The 18,356-nt window shown below is 42.8% G+C and overlaps 8 protein-coding genes and 1 non-coding gene across 9 annotated transcripts; 2 read left to right on the top strand and 7 right to left on the bottom strand.

Moving 5' to 3' along the window:
* Positions 1–255: 255 nt before the first annotated feature.
* BYT42DRAFT_t43 lies at positions 256–337 on the bottom strand. The gene has a single exon. It is a non-coding gene; the product is annotated as a tRNA-Ser (tRNA).
* Positions 338–1,516: 1,179 nt separating this feature from the next.
* On the top strand, positions 1,517–2,964 carry BYT42DRAFT_249817 (uncharacterized protein). Its single transcript, XM_051562704.1, has 2 exons — positions 1,517–1,906; positions 2,025–2,964. The coding sequence occupies exons 1-2, from the start codon at positions 1,551–1,553 to the stop codon at positions 2,908–2,910; spliced, it is 1,242 nt and encodes a 413-aa protein (XP_051426670.1). The 5' UTR covers positions 1,517–1,550; the 3' UTR covers positions 2,911–2,964.
* Positions 2,965–3,233: 269 nt separating this feature from the next.
* Positions 3,234–5,084, bottom strand: BYT42DRAFT_611857 (Alpha/Beta hydrolase protein; the record flags this gene model as incomplete). The annotated part of the gene is made up of 9 exons (XM_051571556.1): positions 3,234–3,335; positions 3,397–3,446; positions 3,507–3,782; positions 3,870–3,938; positions 4,005–4,230; positions 4,306–4,436; positions 4,494–4,561; positions 4,627–4,786; positions 4,847–5,084. 9 exons carry the CDS (start codon positions 5,082–5,084, stop codon positions 3,234–3,236), a joined length of 1,320 nt encoding a protein of 439 aa, XP_051426669.1.
* A 166-nt stretch (positions 5,085–5,250) lies between these two features.
* On the top strand, positions 5,251–6,530 carry BYT42DRAFT_491422 (diacylglycerol acyltransferase; the record flags this gene model as incomplete). The annotated part of the gene is made up of 4 exons (XM_051564074.1): positions 5,251–5,601; positions 5,689–6,211; positions 6,263–6,307; positions 6,361–6,530. 4 exons carry the CDS (start codon positions 5,251–5,253, stop codon positions 6,528–6,530), a joined length of 1,089 nt encoding a protein of 362 aa, XP_051426668.1.
* Positions 6,531–6,892: 362 nt separating this feature from the next.
* BYT42DRAFT_561524 (uncharacterized protein) lies at positions 6,893–7,430 on the bottom strand. The gene is made up of 3 exons (XM_051567372.1): positions 7,340–7,430; positions 7,162–7,229; positions 6,893–7,102 (listed from the first exon to the last, which is right to left on the bottom strand). Exons 1-3 carry the CDS (start codon positions 7,364–7,366, stop codon positions 6,919–6,921), a joined length of 279 nt encoding a protein of 92 aa, XP_051426667.1. The 5' UTR covers positions 7,367–7,430; the 3' UTR covers positions 6,893–6,918.
* Positions 6,937–8,270, bottom strand: BYT42DRAFT_632102 (uncharacterized protein). Its single transcript, XM_051572462.1, has 2 exons — positions 7,162–8,270; positions 6,937–7,102 (listed from the first exon to the last, which is right to left on the bottom strand). Exon 1 carries the CDS (start codon positions 7,922–7,924, stop codon positions 7,421–7,423), a length of 504 nt encoding a protein of 167 aa, XP_051426666.1. The 5' UTR covers positions 7,925–8,270; the 3' UTR covers positions 6,937–7,102; positions 7,162–7,420.
* A 90-nt stretch (positions 8,271–8,360) lies between these two features.
* Positions 8,361–9,010, bottom strand: BYT42DRAFT_643006 (uncharacterized protein; the record flags this gene model as incomplete). Its single annotated transcript, XM_051572597.1, has 2 exons — positions 8,361–8,920; positions 8,989–9,010. 2 exons carry the CDS (start codon positions 9,008–9,010, stop codon positions 8,361–8,363), a joined length of 582 nt encoding a protein of 193 aa, XP_051426665.1.
* A 1,816-nt stretch (positions 9,011–10,826) lies between these two features.
* Positions 10,827–12,119, bottom strand: BYT42DRAFT_632092 (uncharacterized protein). The gene is made up of 3 exons (XM_051572461.1): positions 12,076–12,119; positions 11,650–11,976; positions 10,827–11,471 (listed from the first exon to the last, which is right to left on the bottom strand). Exons 2-3 carry the CDS (start codon positions 11,650–11,652, stop codon positions 11,154–11,156), a joined length of 321 nt encoding a protein of 106 aa, XP_051426664.1. The 5' UTR covers positions 11,653–11,976; positions 12,076–12,119; the 3' UTR covers positions 10,827–11,153.
* Positions 12,120–13,381: 1,262 nt separating this feature from the next.
* On the bottom strand, positions 13,382–17,208 carry BYT42DRAFT_249628 (uncharacterized protein). Its single transcript, XM_051562703.1, has 11 exons — positions 17,171–17,208; positions 16,951–17,111; positions 15,840–16,889; positions 15,705–15,783; positions 15,400–15,645; positions 15,183–15,340; positions 14,985–15,115; positions 14,142–14,922; positions 13,941–14,083; positions 13,726–13,880; positions 13,382–13,664 (listed from the first exon to the last, which is right to left on the bottom strand). The coding sequence occupies exons 3-11, from the start codon at positions 16,873–16,875 to the stop codon at positions 13,610–13,612; spliced, it is 2,784 nt and encodes a 927-aa protein (XP_051426663.1). The 5' UTR covers positions 16,876–16,889; positions 16,951–17,111; positions 17,171–17,208; the 3' UTR covers positions 13,382–13,609.
* Positions 17,209–18,356: the final 1,148 nt, after the last annotated feature.

Raw genomic sequence — 18,356 nt, 5'->3', positions numbered from 1 at the left:
TCTGAGATTGTGCTCTTGAATAAAATAAAATAAAACATAAAAAGATAATATACAGTCTGAAACGCAATTTGACAAAAGCTGAATATGACAATTGGTAATGATGAACCGACTTTGGTTCGAAAAAAAAAGTAGTCTTCATATACAGTGCATAATGGCGAACACATCGACGTCCCTCAAAATAAAAGCCAAACTCTGCATTTTTTTTTTAACCAAAAAAAAAAAAGCTCCACCTTTTCCGTGGAGGGCAAAAGATGTCGTCACCAACAGGATTTGAACCTGTGCGGGCAGAGCCCATGTGATTTCTAGTCACACTCCTTAACCACTCGGACATAGTGACTTTCGATTTTTGGTTAAAATGAAGTTGTATCATAAAAACAAAAAGGGTAAACTAATTCCCGGTTTCCATAGCAGTCCTGTCATGACAGTTTTCTTTTTATCCAATGAAGTTTGTGTATGGAGAGTTCAGTTGAATTTGATGTATCTTGATTCGAAAGGGTCAACAAAAATTTACTGGGGTTGCCTTGTAGTGATATTTTTCTTCACTAATTGTCTCAAATATAATGCAGTTATTTGGTTGTAAAGATGCTATCGTCTTCTTATTTTACCTAATCAGAAAAAAACATTTTGTGAAGTAAAAGTGGTCCTGAATCCTTTGTTTCTAGTTTACCCCTCTGACGCATCCAGGCAGATATATACCAAAGGCCTGCTCTGTGTTTATAGTAGATAATATGGTTCACGCAATAAGAAACTGAACCGCATCTTTGACGAAAAACTAGGCCCATTCGTCCTCCGGACTAGCTGTGGTAATAATAATGCTACAACCCTCCCCCCTTCCACAACCAAAGAAAAAAACCAACATACACACACACAGACACACAGACACAGACATACAGACATACACATCAAAGGATTATTATTGTAGTATTCTGTTTAACAAATTATCAATATCAGACACGCAGACTATAGATGTTTGGAATGTGAAAAGCAGTGTCTAATTGCAATAGCAAAGCAATGATTATCGGACATTCCCAACATCAAATGAAGGATGGCCCGCAAAATTATTATCTTTTTCGGATAAATGCATATTGTTTTCTTGTCCCCAGCCGAGGACCTCGTTTATGAAGTGACATCTGAGCACGTCGAGGCATTGTATTTGTATGATGCTAGCTTTTTGCCGAAAATGCATGTCATGTACCAGCTTACTGCAAGCTACTTTTTGCAAGGTATATTTAGCATCGGATCTTGCCACTGTGCAGAAGTTGTTAGAATTAAGACAGTCGAGCCGGATCAGAACTTGCTATATGTTGGCAAAATTATATCTCTTGTTGATGGGGTAGCTAATCAAAGAAGAGAGCTGGGGAAAGCAAACATTAGCAGAACTACTAAGGTGCTGGTCAAAAAGACATCAGGTGTTCTATCTCCCTATTTCAGTCTCTCATGCCTAATTCCAAAACAGAGAATGCATACATCATCCGAACTGCAGGGAGAATATAGAACAAACTCCTTCCTTTTTTCCCAATTTCTTTCACCCACTTCTTTTTTTTCCTCCCATGGTTATGTTTTCCTTCAGAAAAAAGAATAAAAAGCTTACTTCAAAGCATGAAGCAGCAGAACCGGATTCTAACCAAGATCAAGCATACTGGAAACCAGAGAATTGGTTAAAACTCAGTTTGCCAGAGGATTTTTCCTCCATTGTTTTGCCTCAACTCATTCCAGAAAGCAATGCTTCTTCCGTCAGTTCCATCTCTACAACAAGTCAATGCAATTCCAGTATTGCACGAGACGCCACCACCACACGGTTTGCCGGTGACTCCATGCCAAGCAATGGTGTCGACAAAATCTCCATGAACGAATCGCTTATCGATGAAAAGTCTGGGCTTGGAGGTTCCTCTCAGTTATCATACAGGTGAGCTTATTCTGGATGAGATAATTATGCAGTTTTTTTTTTTTTTTTTTTTTTTTGCGCTGATAATAGTATATTCCGGTACAATTTCTAACTGTCATACTTTGTCCACACGCTTCAGAGAATATGAGCCACTGCAAGAGCCGCAAAAAACCAGAGCATCCAGCTTATCAGACGTGGAAGGCCCAGTAACCTTCGAGGAAAAAATGCCAGAAAATGAAGCAACAGCAGCATCCGGTTGTACAACGGACAATCAAGCGATTAATAAGGAGCCGGTCGGAAATGAACTGCGATCGCTTGTTCGCGCTACATCTTCAGTACATTCCTTGCAAAGCTCACTTTCCTCGAAGTTGATCGGTACTCCAGTCCGTGATAACAACTCTACCACAGATGGCATATTGAAAAATGACGAATCCAGCCGTATACCATCATTGTCGGAATGTGCATCAAATGGGTGGCGCTCGGCGGGTGTTCCTTCTCTTCCATCATTAAAAAACCACGATATTATTGAAAAATCTGGAATGAGCAATGATATGCATACGGAGAGATTGGAAGGATCATCTCCTACATGGATTAGTGTCAATGAAGAAATTATGGGAACGGAGGTCACATTGACGTTGCAACAACCTCCGGTACCAGCTTCGGATGATGGTCGGACATCGTTTGCTACACAACGAAAAAAGAACCCGGCAGCAGCGAAATCTTTCATACCACGGACTCCAAAACAGATGAAGGGAACAGACAATAATAAGCCGAACGGTAGATCATCCGGATCTGCAGAGTCAGAGCTAATGCATGCAACAAAATCCAGCATCCCACAGCCGAGACTTCGTTCACGAAAGCGCACCGCGGAAATGGAGCCAGTGGCAAGTGCAACTTGTAATACGGACTCAACTGTCAATGCTTCCAAGACTCAATTACAGGCCAAGCCGTCTTTAATGAATACCGGTCTTAGCAAAATTCCCGTTAGACGGTCATTTGGTCGGAACAGCGTAGCTTTATGCTGAACGCGACGAGGTTTTTCTTATTGTCAATATTATTTCTTTTTTATATGTCGAGCACTGATGTTGCGCAGTTGGTAGCAATATACACCCCATTTTATGTTAAAGTAATCGCTAAATATTATAACTCTCTCTTTTTCGCGTACTCTTTCTGTTTCTTTTGTGTTTCGGATATAAAATCAATGGAGCTACGAGGTCGCCTCCCCCCTGATTGAAACCCTTACATTGACCGAGCTTGTAGTATTGCATGAGCCAGCCCCCTATTGAGGAACTCCATGGGAGGGGATTCCATGTTGTAGATTTGTGTTCCTGGGTATGATCCATACATGTTATTTATTTTTCTCATACAGGTGGTCACACCAGGTTTGTATCAGTTTAGTGACATAAAATGAACGAGGAGACCAGCTAATGTAGGAGATATGATGCCCGGCCTAATGGCGACATAACGTCAGCAACCAAAAGAAATAAATAGACAGGTTTTTGTTCACTTACGCGTAATGTCAATAAAGTACATTGTTGCATTGGTTTGTCGCTGCCAATCACTGTACGGGCTGTAAGAAGAAGGAGCTAAACGAAAATCCAATTGCGAAAATACGAATTACCTTTGTTGTAACAGTCTTTGAATTTTTCACTCGTGGAACTGTTGATCAAGCTATCTTGAGCACCGGCGATAAGAAGCGTAGGCACAATTTTATTTTCTGCTTTGGCCTTTTCCAGCAAATCGATAGGAGAATGAGAGCTCAGGAACTCGGCATCAATTTTTTCCATGCGTGCAACTTCACGTGTAAAGAATTCTCCTCGACGAGGATCACTGGAAATGTCCAGTGCACCGCTGAAACTGATTAAACCACGCACTGAAGTATCGACATCTTCAAAACCTACGTGAAATAGCAAAAAAAAAAGACGGTGGTTAACACATGTAACTACACGCCATAATTGAAAAGCAAAATGGCAATTTAGCAAACCTTCTTGATATTGCGCATCATTTTCCGTAAAGACGGTCATTGCAGCAAGATGTGCGCCTGCGGAATCACCTATTTTTTCCTTTGTGTTAAAAAAAAAGTCATTCTACCTTGTACGATATCAGTGCATTGACTTACCACTTAGAACCACAAAATCGGGATCTCCACCGTAACAGCTAATGTTACGTTTGACCCAGCGCAGAGCTCGTTTGACATCTTTCAAATGCGTTGGATAAGCATTTTTTGGTGCCAATCTATATCCAATATTGACAATGACCCAGTTGTTCTCCGATAATAAAACTTGCTCATGAGGATAAAATATATTTTTCGATCCTGTCTTCCAGGCACCGCCATGCACGTGTACCTGTGAATTCCAATTGGGAAACGTGAGAATGTAAGTTCAATGATCCGGTGAAAAGTTCATGTTATGCTAACCCACCAACACAGGTCGTAATCCCGAAGATTTTTCCGTCGATGTGTAGATATCCAGAAGCATTTTTCTTGGCTGACCATAATCATTACCAGCATCCTTGATTGCCTTCAGTTTTTCCTCATGGGTTGCATATGAAACTGGAAAAATTGTTAGTCAGGCACAGGTTCTCGCAACGCTTATATCACTTTACTTACTGTCTGGATAAATTAGCACATTTTGCGGACGCCAAACGGGATTTAAAAGACGACCGAAATTGGGAAGCCTAAATGGAAGAAGTTTAAGCAGCGAGGTTTGGAGTTTTTTGCGCTCGTGAGTTTGGCGGCGTACCTTAACTTGCTGGCAACGGAATCCAGGGCTTGTCTCTGGCAAAATTCTTTAATGACTTTTTCAACGACTTCATTTTCGCGTATGCTTTCAATAAATAATACAGTGAGACCGAACATGGTCAGGTTGTCAATAAAATAAGCACATCGTGCCAACGTGTAATCTAGTGCATTCAAAGTTAACGCGAGACAATTCATCAGTGATTGGTCGAGTCCAATCTTACCGAACGCGCCAAAGAGTTGGGAGACCTTGATGCATACAAGACGCATTACAATGAGATGCAAAGGCACTTCCGCCAAGGTGGAGCAAAACAGTTCTGACCAGAACAGAAATCTGCGCAAGACACCGGTGAATAACCCGTGATTGACATCGTCACGTAACGTGCACACAGTGAAGAAAGCGAAAATGCCCACTCCCAGTATATATAAAGTGGCGGCAAATGCTGTTATCAGTGCCAGCATTTTTTTTTTATCGAAACGAGATAGGGGAGAAATTCAAGGTGCGTTTTCGTCCGACCGTTTAAGCTGTGACGCTCGGGCGGAAATACAATGTTGCCGTGGCATTTGCATGTGAGAGCACAAAAAAAAAACTTCCATGACATCAATTTTCGAACATTTTCTTTTACTCATGGCAACCAACGGCAAAAATGAAAAACGTTCACAAACAATATTGCCAGAGGAGCCGCAGAGTGTTACCGATCCCATCACCAATGTGCACTGGGTACCCTTTCTCCATATCCCTATGGAACGAAGGCTTCAGATGATGGCCGTTTGTTTCTGGATTGCACTTCTCGGGATTTGTACCACCGTCTTCTTTGCATTTTGCTTTACCCCACCGCTTTGGCCATTTATACTTGCATATATCGCCTTTATCTACCTTGATAAAGCCCCAGAGAACGGAGGACGTCGTTTTCAATGGATGCGTCACTTGAGTCTGTGGCGCTATTTCGCCGATTATTTTCCCGTCAAACTGATTAAAGTGAGTGCACTTGCCACCTCCTTTTGCTCGAACGTCCCAATATGTTTACATGTCTCTATCTTACCCGTGACTCTATGTCTGCCATAGGAACAAGAGCTTGACCCATCAAAAACGTATGTATTTGGTTATCATCCGCACGGTATCATATCCATGGGTGCGTTTGCCAATTTTGCCACAGAAGCGACAGGCTTCAGCAACATATTTCCCGGCATTACACCCTCGTTACTCACTTTGGCTTCAAATTTCCACTTGCCCTTTTATCGCGATATCATCCTATCACTCGGTATGGCGTCGGTATCTCGCCATTCCTGCGAAAGCATATTATCGTCCGGGCCAGGTCGTGCTATCGTCATTGTCCTTGGAGGAGCATCAGAGTCATTGAATGCACGTCCGGGCATGAATGATCTCGTCCTTAAACGGCGCTTAGGGTTCGTCAAATTGGCTATACGACAGCAATCGCCTCTTGTACCAGTGTTCTCATTTGGAGAAAACGATCTTTACGAACAAGTGGAGAACCGACGGGGATCGCGTTTACGGCGAATGCAAAAGAAAATTCAACATGCGCTGGGATTCACATTGCCACTTTTTCATGCACGGGGAATTTTTAATTGTAAGCATTTTATCGCATGATTCGATATAATGTATGCTCATATCATTACAGATGATGTAGGTTTGATACCTTTCAGACATCAAATTGTCACCATAGGTTAGTAAGGAAAATTTCACATGAAAACAACAATAGTATAAACTTTTTTTTAGTTGGCAAGCCGATCTCTGTGCCAAAGTTGACGGATGGCGACAAAGAACCTACAGAAGAACAACTATTGGCGGTGCAAGAGAAATATATCGAAGGGTTGAAAGCAATCTATGACAAATATAAAGATATTTATGCAAAAGATAGAAAATGTGATCTTCGGATCATTGACTAGATTCAAAATAAAGCCTCGACTGTATACTAGACAAGTTTACATTTATCAACGTCGACCCATCTGCGCTGAACGACTATTCTTTCATGGAACGAGTGCACCTATTGTATCCATCATTTTAAAATTGTGCTTCATTAGCTTTAGGAGACACCATACCATACGCCTTTTGAATAAAGTGAACGGTGTTCTTTCTTAAATTGAATGAATGGTTAAATATACGGTCAATTCTCATCGTTTCCATACAGGTATTGCAATGAAATAAAAGTACCAGTAGATTATGAATAGAAACCAAGGCGTAAGTCATCATGTGAGGCAAATTTTGGGAAATAAATAATCCACTTGCCCCTAGGACATCTAGGTGTGGGAACAGCGATAACTGATCCGGATGATATCATGAATGTTTTGGAATTTTGCTACTCGAGGCTTCCGCTTCGGCCCGCTTCCTTTTGAAGAGTGTCGGCCTTTCGTTATTCTCTCGGTGGCCAAACATGATCTTGCGGAAATTAAGGATTGCAGTCAAGTCGCGATTCCATAATTTATAGCCATGATCATGTTTACATTTTTGATTGGTACATCTAAGGATAAGCGTGAGCAAGCACATTCAATATCAAATCCACTTTCATTCATGGATTACCTTAACAGGCCATGGCATAATACTTCTGGCTGCTTCGTTCGTCGGTATGGCCGGGGATTGGGCACCTTCTTGAATTTTCCAACGGATCGCCGCAGTCAGGACAGCACAAGGACGTTTTGAATTCATCGAGCAAACACACCTCCAAACCTTGTTTTTTGAGCATCCGTCGCATGCCTACCTCTGAGCGGCTCATGGAACTTGACATTTGGTGCCGACCAATTTCCCAGGATCAAAGCCTGGTCCCACCCAAAGCACAAATTTATGGTTCTCGCCAATCGAGAATCTGCTCGGCATTGATTGAAATAGGCTGAGAGTCGTAGTTTTCGGAAAAGAGGGTATCCCGATAGATTGATGTTATGTTCGCATAGAAATTTGATAGTACCTGAGATACGCTTGCGGTTTCCCGTAGATTGTGACAATACGTCTCGAGGTCATTGACTGAAATGGGATGTTGTGACAATTTTTCCTGCGCAGTCTTGACATTTGGGAATTGGCTAAGTAATGTCTCTCTGATCCTTCTGTACTTTTTCGTCTTCAATTCATTCGCCTTCTGGCAGGAGGTGTAACGATAGCGGATCCTTGCGTTTGGTTCGGAGTACTCGTGCATGCAGAAAAGCAAATCTCTTCGTCCTAGGTCGACCAACACACAGCGGCCCTCCAGGCATCTTTGCTCAATTGGAGCAAGCGAGTCAACGTACGGTACATCTTCGTCCAGAACCTTCGCCTTTTTTTTGCCGGCCACCTTTGCGACTTGCGAAATCATGCTTGATGACACTCACCCATACGCCATCAGTCTGCAGTGTTCCATAAAACGACAAACCTTTGCCCTTCGTTTGCTTGAAAGGTCGCTGTTGAGATCCACCACCCGGCTCCACAGATCAAGGTTGCTTAGTCCTTTAACGCTTCTTTGGCTCAAATCCAGAATTTGCATATATAGGATCTGCGTGTCAATCAGCATGTACCGCGGCGACCACGCAGTACGAATTAGGAAGCAGGTGAAGGAGCGCCAACCTCGTTGAGAAAATAAGCAAGATAACCGATAAAATGCAGGAAAATGGTTTTCAGGGGAAGTTTTGACATCATAACAAATACTAGCTTTCGCGAATTGATATGTCGATGCGTAGGAATTGAAAAATGGTTGCAAGAAATCATAGTGTGGTAGAAGTGGAGAATCAATGTGCGAATTTTTTCTTGCGATCTCAACCTTGGACTTCGTAGCGGGCTCGTAGATTTTTTGTTGAAAGTCTTGCTGATATTTCACGTTGAGATAGGCCCTCGTTTTGCAATTGTGCTTTAAGGTTGTTTTGCCGGTTTTTTATGACAAGAAGCAAATTAACCAGTCGCCGCAAATGCGGTCCAAATCGTTCTTTGATATTATTGATGTAAGCGGTAAATATCTGCTTTACTTGATATAGTGCAATTTGCTGGACGTTTGGTAGATCTGGTGGCGTGAACGATGCGTGGCCGCAAAACGATTCGACATACGGATTGGTCAGATCGCGATAGGTTCTGGTCGCCGCTCTGACGGTGCTGCTTCTCGTTCGTCTGTTTGTGAGCGAGAGGAAGACTTCAACGAAAAAGCCTTCTTGGACATAAGCGTGAAGCTCAAATCCATTTGACAACTCTGACAGGAAAATGTATTTCGCGAATAGAAAAGTGTGTTTGATGAGGTTATGGACGAGAGCTACGAGCTCACGCAACGGTTGGATGAACTCTTCGCGCCAGCCGATGGCCTTGATGGAGGTTTTGATAGAGGAAACTTTTTTCGAAGAAATGATGAGTACAGTTTTAGGAAATGAGGAGATAAAGAGGAAGAGGAAGATTTACCAGAAAAGAAACAGCGTCTCATGCTTTACAGTATATCTATTCTGTGACTCGCAATCTTTGGACGGTCTGTGCTGTGGCAACCTAGGCTGCTCACGCCAATGAAGCTTCAAGCGATAAGCCTGTAGACGTGAAGACAAACCAACATGGTGGATTTGCTGAGTTAATGGGGTATTCTAATATCTGGAAAGGACACCCGTTTGGTTCCAGACGTTGATTTTTTCTTTCAAAGGTGCTTTGGGCTGCGATGACGGTTGGCGTTACTGACTTCGAATTTGCCATAATGCATGGTGAATCCTCCACCCAAGACTGATAACAAAGTCCACTTTATCAATGCATACAAAAGATGTGGGCCAGCTAGTACTGATAAATTTTATTTGATGATAAATAAGTGCCATATTCGTGCTTGTGATACACATGCTCACACTCGGTGCCCAAGCTTGTGTCTCTAGGATTACGTTCGATCTTATGTCAGATCATATTCCAGCTATGCTTCAGGCACCATGGACTTGCAAACAGGTTTTTAACATGTAAAAAATGGATCTCCAAATTGAATTAATTTGCATGCTCTGATGATGAGGAACGACAATAGACGCAGTCAAACCTTGTACATTCGTCTAAAAGACAATCGCCGTCCATATTACATCGAGTTTTGATAATGGAAATGCCACCCGGCAAATAACACGGTTCTACCGTTTTCATTTGGATTCGGATTATCTTATGTTCCACAACTGGTGCAAAGATGTGTAAATTTCACTTGATCGTAGTCCACAGTCTCCTTCTCTTTTTACCCAGAGGCATGATTGAAAGATATTAAAAAAAGGCACAAAAAGAATAAGAGGTTCCGATAGGTTTAGTGTAGATCATCTGAAGTGCATGTGATTACACGCTGGTAGCGCGTGTTGATATTAAACATTACAAAGTTTTGCTCTTTCGGTCTGTAGTTTGTCGTTGCTCTGAGGGAAGCGAGAATAGTAGCTGATTAAACATGGTTTGGAATGGAATGGTGCATTTGCAATATTCAAACTCCGTGATCGAATTTGTGTTTCCAAGCTCTCGCTTAATGGTGCTCTCTCAACTCTAACATTTTGTCCTGGGGATTGTCTAATGTTTGAGTATTCTGGTTAGGTTTGACGATTATATCAATTTGGTAAAGGTAATGTTATAGTAATAGGGTATTTTGAAAGACGCTGCTCAGCCGAGAAATCACGACAGGGTGAGAGCTCTATTTTTAAATTTGCGACGTGCGTCGATATAAACTGCTCTCTTGGTTAATGTAGCCTATTAGCAGCATCGACAATATTGTGGTTACAAATCGAGCCGCCATTGCAGTTGAAGAAACTAATGGCCTTGTGGCCGGAAGAACGAACATGTGCCAAGAGGGTATTGTAAAAAAAGTCTTGCCGCAACCTCCAGGGCCATCCACAAAGAGCAAATGAGAGTGGGCGTTAGACGGAATGGTATCGAGTGAAGCAATGTATCAAAGGCAGCTTTTTGATCGGGATTCAGACTTGCTACTGGGTATCGATGCCGCTGGTCGACCAAACGCGAGTCGTCATCATCCTGCTGGATATCGGCATCTCCGGTATCAAGGAGCTGCTGGAACATTGCGTAGTGGTTCTGCATGGCAGGTATAAGTGTAGTAGACAGAAAATCGGCCAGCGATTTTCCGTGGCGAGAAAGGAGACGATCAATATGCAACAGAGCTCGCGCTCTGCATAAAGGGGTATCTGGCTCCTGTTCTCGGGATCGGTAATGGTATTGGTAATCCAGACAGAGCTGGTCGACATCGTTACTCCATAGAAGTCCAGGATCGTCTGGGAGAGCCCAAACCAAAGAGTAAGGAACAGCCGACGAAGACGGGGTATACTGGTGACGACGGCCGCAGCTTCTGCTAGGCATTGGAGATGCTCTCGAGTGGAATTGATCAATCCATGGGCACGGGCAGCCTCTTCAAAAGAGGGGAATAGGACACCCTCATGTGTCCGGAGGTATTCAAAGGGTGTGGCGCCGGGTATATGATGCAGAAGCAAGCGCAAAGCAAAGCGTTCTCTATCCTCATGAGGGGCAAAGTAGACATGGCCAACTGCCGGCTGTCCTCGCTGGCGCCTGCGGCAATGAGCGCGGACATGCCGGGAACCTTTGACAAAAATGAACTCGGAAGGAAGCTAGTGATAACATAAGTGCCTTGCGGACTTATCCTTCCGATTCAGGATAAAATAGGCGTTGAGGGTTGTCAGGTCATTTTCCGTGTATAGGAGCACATCCTCTAGGGTATCATCCTCGTTAAAGAACACTTGCTGGCGGTCGGGTAAATGCAGAGCCAGCCGCATAACTGCCGGTGATCGATGGTGTAATGAAAAAGAGTATATGCGTAAGGACGAAGATATAATACCTTGTGGAATATGTTGAATAAGCCGGCCAGCAATTCTATTCCTGGGTTTCACCGGAAACCTTGAGAACGTGGTTATTAGTGATCGGTACTTCTAAAATGGCAATATACAGTGTAGAGTAGTGAATTTTTTAAAAAGTCAAAGCCAAAGCGCTTTTATGTTCAAGCAGTTTGCCATGCGCATTTTTTTTTAAATGCTCAGTACGGTTGTGCCTGTAAGAAGTAATGGCCAATTGCAAGACTTTCTCCAAACCCAGCCTTCTTTCCTTTACCATATACGAAGCGGAGACTGCTTTTTAATACCTTTTACGATAGGGCAGTAACTTCCCAAAAAAGAAATGTTTCAGACTGTTTTTTTACTAACAAGCCGTACACCCGCTGTACAATGGATGCCGCCTGCCAACGGAGGCCGCCCTCTTACATTGAGCGACTTTCGTCAGACAAAAAGCCTAACGCATACACGGCATAACCTGGGCGAGAACTCTTGACGGAACTTCGGTATATTAATGACAACCTTATGGCATACGTTGCAACGTGATTTGTTTCTGAACACGCGCAGGGCAGCACTGGTTCCCCCCCTCAGTTCCATCCCGCCCAGGCTATGATAGATCTAGAAAGATGTGTGGGTATGTTGGGTATTTAAAAAAATGAGTTAGTAAGCTCTTTGATTGATTCAAATTTTCGTCAAGATATTTTACCTTGTTTATTTGAGTTTTCGATAGCCATTGATCGCTTGACATGACTTGGATTATATGACATTGAAAAAATTTTGAATTAGTATACGTTCATTACATCATAGCAAAGGAAAAGAAATTGGACTTGCCTTTGAACCAAATGGTGTACCGGAAAAAAAAAAACGATGAATACGGACCGCCAGGTAAGCTTCTTCTTCGATGCGGAAAATAAAATTGCTTCCAGGGACACTTAAGCGATGGATCGGTGGTGTCAGCTTGAGCAGGCAAAAAATATTGACGTGGCCAGAAGTGACGGTAATTTCGAGTTGGATTCCAGATATCGAGAGTCCTTCGAATGAAAAGAAAGAAAAACAAATAAAGTACATGATGATAAAAAAAAAAACAATGGTCGCGTCAGTAAAAACCTCATAAAAAACCCTGTGGGAAAAAAGAGGAAAAGACTGCGAAAAGAATATGTACATGAAATATAAAATACAAAATACAAACTATAAACAAAAATACAATAATCGGGAAGACATCTCGAATACCATATGATGAGAAGCAATCCAAAGGAGAGGAACATGAAGAGGACACGTAAGCGTTTTTCTGATGAAAAAGAGAGTCACGCCACCAACGATGACCTTTGACGTCATCCAGTTTCGCCAGATGGATGGATGGATGGATGGATGGCGAGAGAAAGTCAACTTGTAGCATCCAGAACTTGTCAGGCGAAAAGAAACGGAAACCGGAAGCTGGAAGAAGGATGGAAGCAAAGGAGAGGTGAGTCTGTTTTGCCGGAGCAAAATCGATGGTGGACCACTCGACGCTTACCTTTTTGAGGATTGTAGTCGATTCAACCAAGTTATATACACGGGATAAGAATGGTTTGGATAATGGATGCGGATGGGATCTTGATACAATGGTAGTGAGGGTTTATCAAGCAAACAGAAAGAGAGAGAGAAAAGCAAAAGAAAAAAGATAAGATTGAAGACAAAAATATATGATTCTCCATGGATGAAACAATAGTCACCCCACTGATGCATGAATTCATAGATCGAAGCACGTCTGCTTATGTATTATTCGATTCATTGAAAATTGAAAGAGAATGAAAGGACATATACGTATAACTGACAAAAAAAACAAATTGAATGATGCTACAGAAAAACGCCGGTCGTATCATCAACCGCTTTTCTTCAAAAAGAGCTCTACTCACATTCTTATTCGAAAGACGACGATGCTCTGTTTGACCATAAATGGCGCAAACGGCGTCTTGCTGCTGATTGTTTCGCCTATTATTGTGGAAGTAGGCAGCGAGGCATGGTTGAAAGATAAAAAAAAGAGGTTTAACAGGCCCTGATAGCTTAGTGTAGATCATGTGATTTACAAATCGCTAATTTCCAAAAGATTTTTTTTACTAATTGCTAGTAAGATGTAGTAAGTTCCCAAAAGGAAATGTTCAGGCATAACTTAAATTAATACGCTCTTTTGTTGTTGGTTGATTTTTCGATATACAGTAAGCATTATTTTTTGACTCAAATCATGAATATGAAATGCTGGGTTAATGGATCAGAGCATTGACACGCTCATAGAGATTGCTTAGAGCATCTGGATGACTACACAATAACGTTAACCTTCCAACCCGACACTTAGCGCGCGAATGCTTCACACTCTTACCTCTGAACCCATGATTTCAGATCCGTCATTGCTCGCTGCATATGGTTGGATGATGGTTTTTTGATAAATAATTCACTGTCGTCTGTAAATTTCAGGTGGATGATTCCGAACTTTTGATCAAACAGATCGTAGCGCAAGTTCATGCAGCCAATGACCTATTCATATTGAATCCTTAATATGTATGAAAAAAGGAGTAGATCGAAGTAAAATCATACCTGTCCTTCGATACCACTCAGTGGTCTGGTTGGCAAGCGCAGTTTTATCTGGCATAACTGCTGGCTAGCATCGGTAACCAGTAATGTCTGATGCCAAAGCGTACGACCAATGACATGCTGATCTTGTGTGGCTGAACCAGCATCTATACAATCGATGGTAAGCAAAAAAAGCTACGCCGAATTTCGTCTTTGAAAACTTACGTAATACAAATACGGCGACATCCATGTCGTCGGTTTGGTTCATCGTATGGATATCTTCGCACTGGGTAATTTGACGGGGAATATAGAGGAACTTGGAGACCATGTCTTCCGTAGCTTTCGAGATAAGCTCCCATCGTGTATAGCGCGTGGTTTTTAGATGAAGACCAGGGAATCTTTTGATTTTGGGAGTATAAGGGGCGAGAAAGGTAATGCGATAACGGTTCCCTTCCTGCACATCCATGTAGTTGACTTCATTCGCATTCAATATGAGCAGTGTAGCCATCGATATTGGGTCATTCGACTGGGATCTTCTGTAATCTCCAATACGTAGTTTGAAATAGCCAGAGACTTTGCGTTCTTCCGTGCTGCGCTGTCCATTGTTATAGCCGCTTCCATATCTGCCCATAGCGGATGTGTTGTCATCGTCGTATTCTAAGCGAAGATTGGGTATTGAAAGAATATCGCTTTGTTCGCCCTGATATATGGTTGCGCACAGCTGATTGCGTCTATCCTCTTCTTCGCTGGCTGTTCTGGTAATGGTGTTTCCATTGGGTAATGTTTCGCTGTACATGATTGGATACTTTCGCCATATTACAACGTCTATCGCTGTAGCTGTCCCCCCGTCTTCGAACAGAGATGAAATGGAGCGTGTCAGTAGACCGTTCGACTGATACCCGAGCCTGGCATCCCATTTTGCTGGCAAGCAACTGTTGGTCGAGATGGATAACGTCGTATCGCCAAGCGCAGCTAATGGCGATTTAGCAACGCGCGACCCCATCAGCTATGAAAATTGGCTTCGCATTAGATCTATCGCAAACAGGTCAAATGTCTAATCTTCCATACCTGTGCTCCACAGATGGATAGCTTGTGACCGATTTTCAGTTTTCTGGTTTCCACAGCTCGTTGCATTCTCGCATCCATCATTGCAGGGATTTCATACCAGCCATCCGTAAGTACCAGCTTGCAAGTTAACGCTACGGATTATATGATTTGCTCGTAAGTTTTACCCAGGTACTCCTTCTACCAAGATGCTGCACCCACCTTTGCCCATGGATGGAGATGCTGCCTGATGATTTGAATCAGCTTTCAAGTCAACGATATCAGCAACAGCCAAGACCATATGTTTAACAGCAACATCGTCTTGCTCAATAATTCGTTTCAACACTGACTGTTGCCCTTGATTGATTTCGCGCTCATATCTGATGTGGCACGTTAATTCCTGATTTCATCCTTCCGACTTATATAGCACAAAACTTACCTATAACACAGCTGCTCCAATACTTTTTCTGGTGTCCACGAATCGGAGAACTGTCTAGGATAAGAACGGATCATGCATGCCATTTTCCATATAATCCACTTGTAATGATTTTCCACCCAAGCAGACGGCAGTGAAGTAGAGACAGCGCCTGCGTCAATCATCGCTTTATACGCAGCATCCGGTCCCCATCCATTAAAGCTGAAATGCTTGGCCTTGCTGGCAGTCATATAAATGATTTCATCGGATCTACAAGGGTACCATGTTATGAGTCACACTCTTTGATAAGAAGCATTACAGCAACGTACATGTTCATAGCACGAAGCTCATCAACGGAATACTGGAGAGGAAGGCCCAGATCACTCAAGTTTTGGCGATGGCGAGGCACTAATAGTTATGTAAGAAACGGCATCTAAAGTCACCAACGCTCATAAATCTTTTACCCTGTAAGTCGAAAATGGAAGGATTCCTGGCACGCACGCTAGGCCCTTCGGTTTTCTGTATCGCGGCTTTGGTCTTCTCGAGGTTGGCGTGCACAACGGGTGATTTGAAAGGTTTGACTTTCGTCTGATGAACCACTGGCCTTCGCTTATACGACCGTTTTTGCGACGAGAAAGATAGTATGCGCAAAGGCGATGCAGTTGTATGTTTCATGCTGTCCGTAGCGTCGTTTGCAGGCATCTGCACCGCTTGTATGCTGTTATTATGCACCTCCGGATTTTCAGTTAGAATAATATCAGCAGATGTTGATCGTTGGTTGGATTGTTCTGCTTGAGTCGGAACCGTTTCGTTATTGAAAAGTTCCACAGCCTGTCGTTTTGCCTCTACTGAAACTGGGATGACTGATTTACTATTTCCCATCCGGAATCCACCATATTCCGATAAGATGTTTTCGTATCTGTAATCATCGTCATTACTCCGAGCTTCGGCTGCACTGCGTTTCCCACCGCAGCTGACGGATTGTTGTTTCTTGGCATGCTCGTTTCCTTGAGTTACGTTTAGCATATGGGTGCCAGATGAAAACTGTATCGGACGTCCCCTCCCTGTCGTAAAGTCAGGCGTTTCGGTCGTTATAGACTTCTCTGTGGCATTTGTATCCTTTATAATAGTTCGTGCGTTGGAATCGTTCTCGTTATGCAACGGTGGCTGCTCACATGGGGATTTGATACCGATACTGCTATCGTTATTCATGTTTAATGAGGAGTGTGCACCGTTTTCTGACGGAACAACGTGTCGGTCCGACGGGTGAAGGTCGTTATCCTCGGAAAACAGAGAAAGCGCTTTTTGATGAGCGTCTTCACCGGCTTCAATACGTGTTTTGCTACCGGCCTTCATAAAGCCACCAAAAAGCATCAAAGGTGACTCATACTGCTGCCTCAACGTCGATGAAGTTTCGGGAAAATTCTCGGTGACGGGAGGTGCGTCTTCTGTGACGAGAGGTTCGTTGTCTTGACCGTTCGAATGTTCAAAGTCTTGCATAAGCTTGGACAGGTCTCCATCCAAGTCAACCCACATGTCGTCTTCGTTCCATATTTCACGAAGAGGTTCTCGTACCACGTCCAATTGTGCTTCCAAAATACTGACAGTTGCTTTCGGTACGTTCTCGGTCAAGCCCAGTGTAGGTTCTTTGCTTTCACGATCGGGTTCTACCTCTGGCGTCGCCAGTCCAGGAGGGATGTTTTCTTTGTTATCGTCCAAGTTTGTGACAGTAAGTACTACAAGGCATGTCAGTTACTTCCAAAAGGATGAAGTTCATTTGTTTTCCAGATCCTACGGTCTGATTTCTTGCCCTTGTCTCCTTTTTGGGCGGTTTTACTGTGGGAGTCCAAAGGCCGAAGTTGTCGATTAATAGACTTTTCTTTTAGACCTATAGCTTGATTGGTGTTTGTGGTGGTCCGCAAGGGCGTGTCATCGTCGTCATCGCAGTATACTTCGAAAGGTTTTGTCTTTAATGATTTAGCTTTTTTATATCGAGCATCGTCCATGGTACTGTGATTGGCAAAAATCTGGTGGTTATCGGTTAGATTAGTTTTCTGGTATGAAAGATAAACTCATACCTCTGCTCGGGACTGACGGCTCATAGCATGGGATTCAGCTTGTGCCAATCTGCTGAATAGTTGATTTTGTTGGCTTGGCGAGAGGTTATCCCAATCGTCTGAGAACTCGTCATTCTCCAATTTGGACATGGGAAGGGAAATCGACGATTCAGGGAAAACGCGCCCTTTCGCGTTCCTTTTTTGGGACTTTCGCGGAGTGTGAAAAGCATCTGTTGCTGGTCTGTCAAGCAGCAAAGTGAAACGGCGTTATGCTTGGGTTTTATTGACAAGCCAAAATGCACGTAAATTGCATACTAATCTGGTGAATGGATGCGAATTGTCAAATGTGTTTGGCGATAAGCAAGGACACATACCATTCTAACTACAGGCGATTATCAACCTGACAAACATTTTCAGACTCCTTTTTTGGAGAGAAAACCCATCCTTCGTTGACCACTTGCATCGCTTCTTGAGAGGTATGTAAGAAACAACAGGTCAAGAAGGGTATTATTAAGTTAATTAGTGGTGCCTTTTGATTTGTAGAAACTTCTTCACTATTTTAAGCATTGCGTCTTTGATATCAATTTCTGATATTGTACGGAAAACTTCCCAGGCACATGTGCATCAATATCATACTGGAATTTTGAATTTCTTTCTGTAACTTCTCGTCAGGAGAAATGAATGTGCAATGCCTTGTTTATTATTGATAAGTCCATCCGAGTTCGCGATACGCAGCTTGCCCTATCCTTCCGGGACTGTATGTTGATAACTTGCTCGTGTTCATATTCGTACTTCAACAATGGTTTCAGCTTTTAGCAAGTTGAGATTTGAGAACAAGAAACAACACCGAACACCGAGCAATGGTTTATATACGTACTGGTTTCTACAAATTAAACAGCGATTCTATTGAAGCTCGCAACAATA

This window comes from Radiomyces spectabilis (assembly GCF_025331425.1).
Source record: "Radiomyces spectabilis strain NRRL 2753 chromosome Unknown BYT42scaffold_3, whole genome shotgun sequence".
NCBI lineage: Eukaryota > Fungi > Mucoromycota > Mucoromycetes > Mucorales > Radiomycetaceae > Radiomyces > Radiomyces spectabilis.
Note: the sequence above shows the minus strand (reverse complement) of the source record. Positions and strands in the feature narration are given on the sequence as shown.

What these genes read in the sequence shown, in the direction of transcription:
- BYT42DRAFT_249628 (XM_051562703.1), bottom strand. Translation starts at nt 16,875, where the DNA reads ATGCAAGACTTTGAACATTCGAACGGTCAAGACAACGAACCTCTCGTC. An exon ending in TGTCGCCGTATTTGTATTAC is followed by an intron (nt 14,084 to 14,141) that starts GTAAGTTTTCAA and finishes TCGATTGTATAG; the next exon opens with ATGCTGGTTCAGCCACACAA. An exon ending in TGAGTGGTATCGAAGGACAG is followed by an intron (nt 13,881 to 13,940) that starts GTATGATTTTAC and finishes CAATATGAATAG; the next exon opens with GTCATTGGCTGCATGAACTT.
- BYT42DRAFT_632102 (XM_051572462.1), bottom strand. Translation starts at nt 7,924, where the DNA reads ATGATTTCGCAAGTCGCAAAGGTGGCCGGCAAAAAAAAGGCGAAGGTT.
- BYT42DRAFT_561524 (XM_051567372.1), bottom strand. Translation starts at nt 7,366, where the DNA reads ATGTCAAGTTCCATGAGCCGCTCAGAG. An exon ending in GTTCCATGAGCCGCTCAGAG is followed by an intron (nt 7,230 to 7,339) that starts GTAGGCATGCGA and finishes GGAAAATTCAAG; the next exon opens with AAGGTGCCCAATCCCCGGCC. An exon ending in TTATGCCATGGCCTGTTAAG is followed by an intron (nt 7,103 to 7,161) that starts GTAATCCATGAA and finishes GCTTATCCTTAG; the next exon opens with ATGTACCAATCAAAAATGTA.
- BYT42DRAFT_249817 (XM_051562704.1), top strand. Translation starts at nt 1,551, where the DNA reads ATGGTTATGTTTTCCTTCAGAAAAAAGAATAAAAAGCTTACTTCAAAG. An exon ending in TCCTCTCAGTTATCATACAG is followed by an intron (nt 1,907 to 2,024) that starts GTGAGCTTATTC and finishes CACACGCTTCAG; the next exon opens with AGAATATGAGCCACTGCAAG.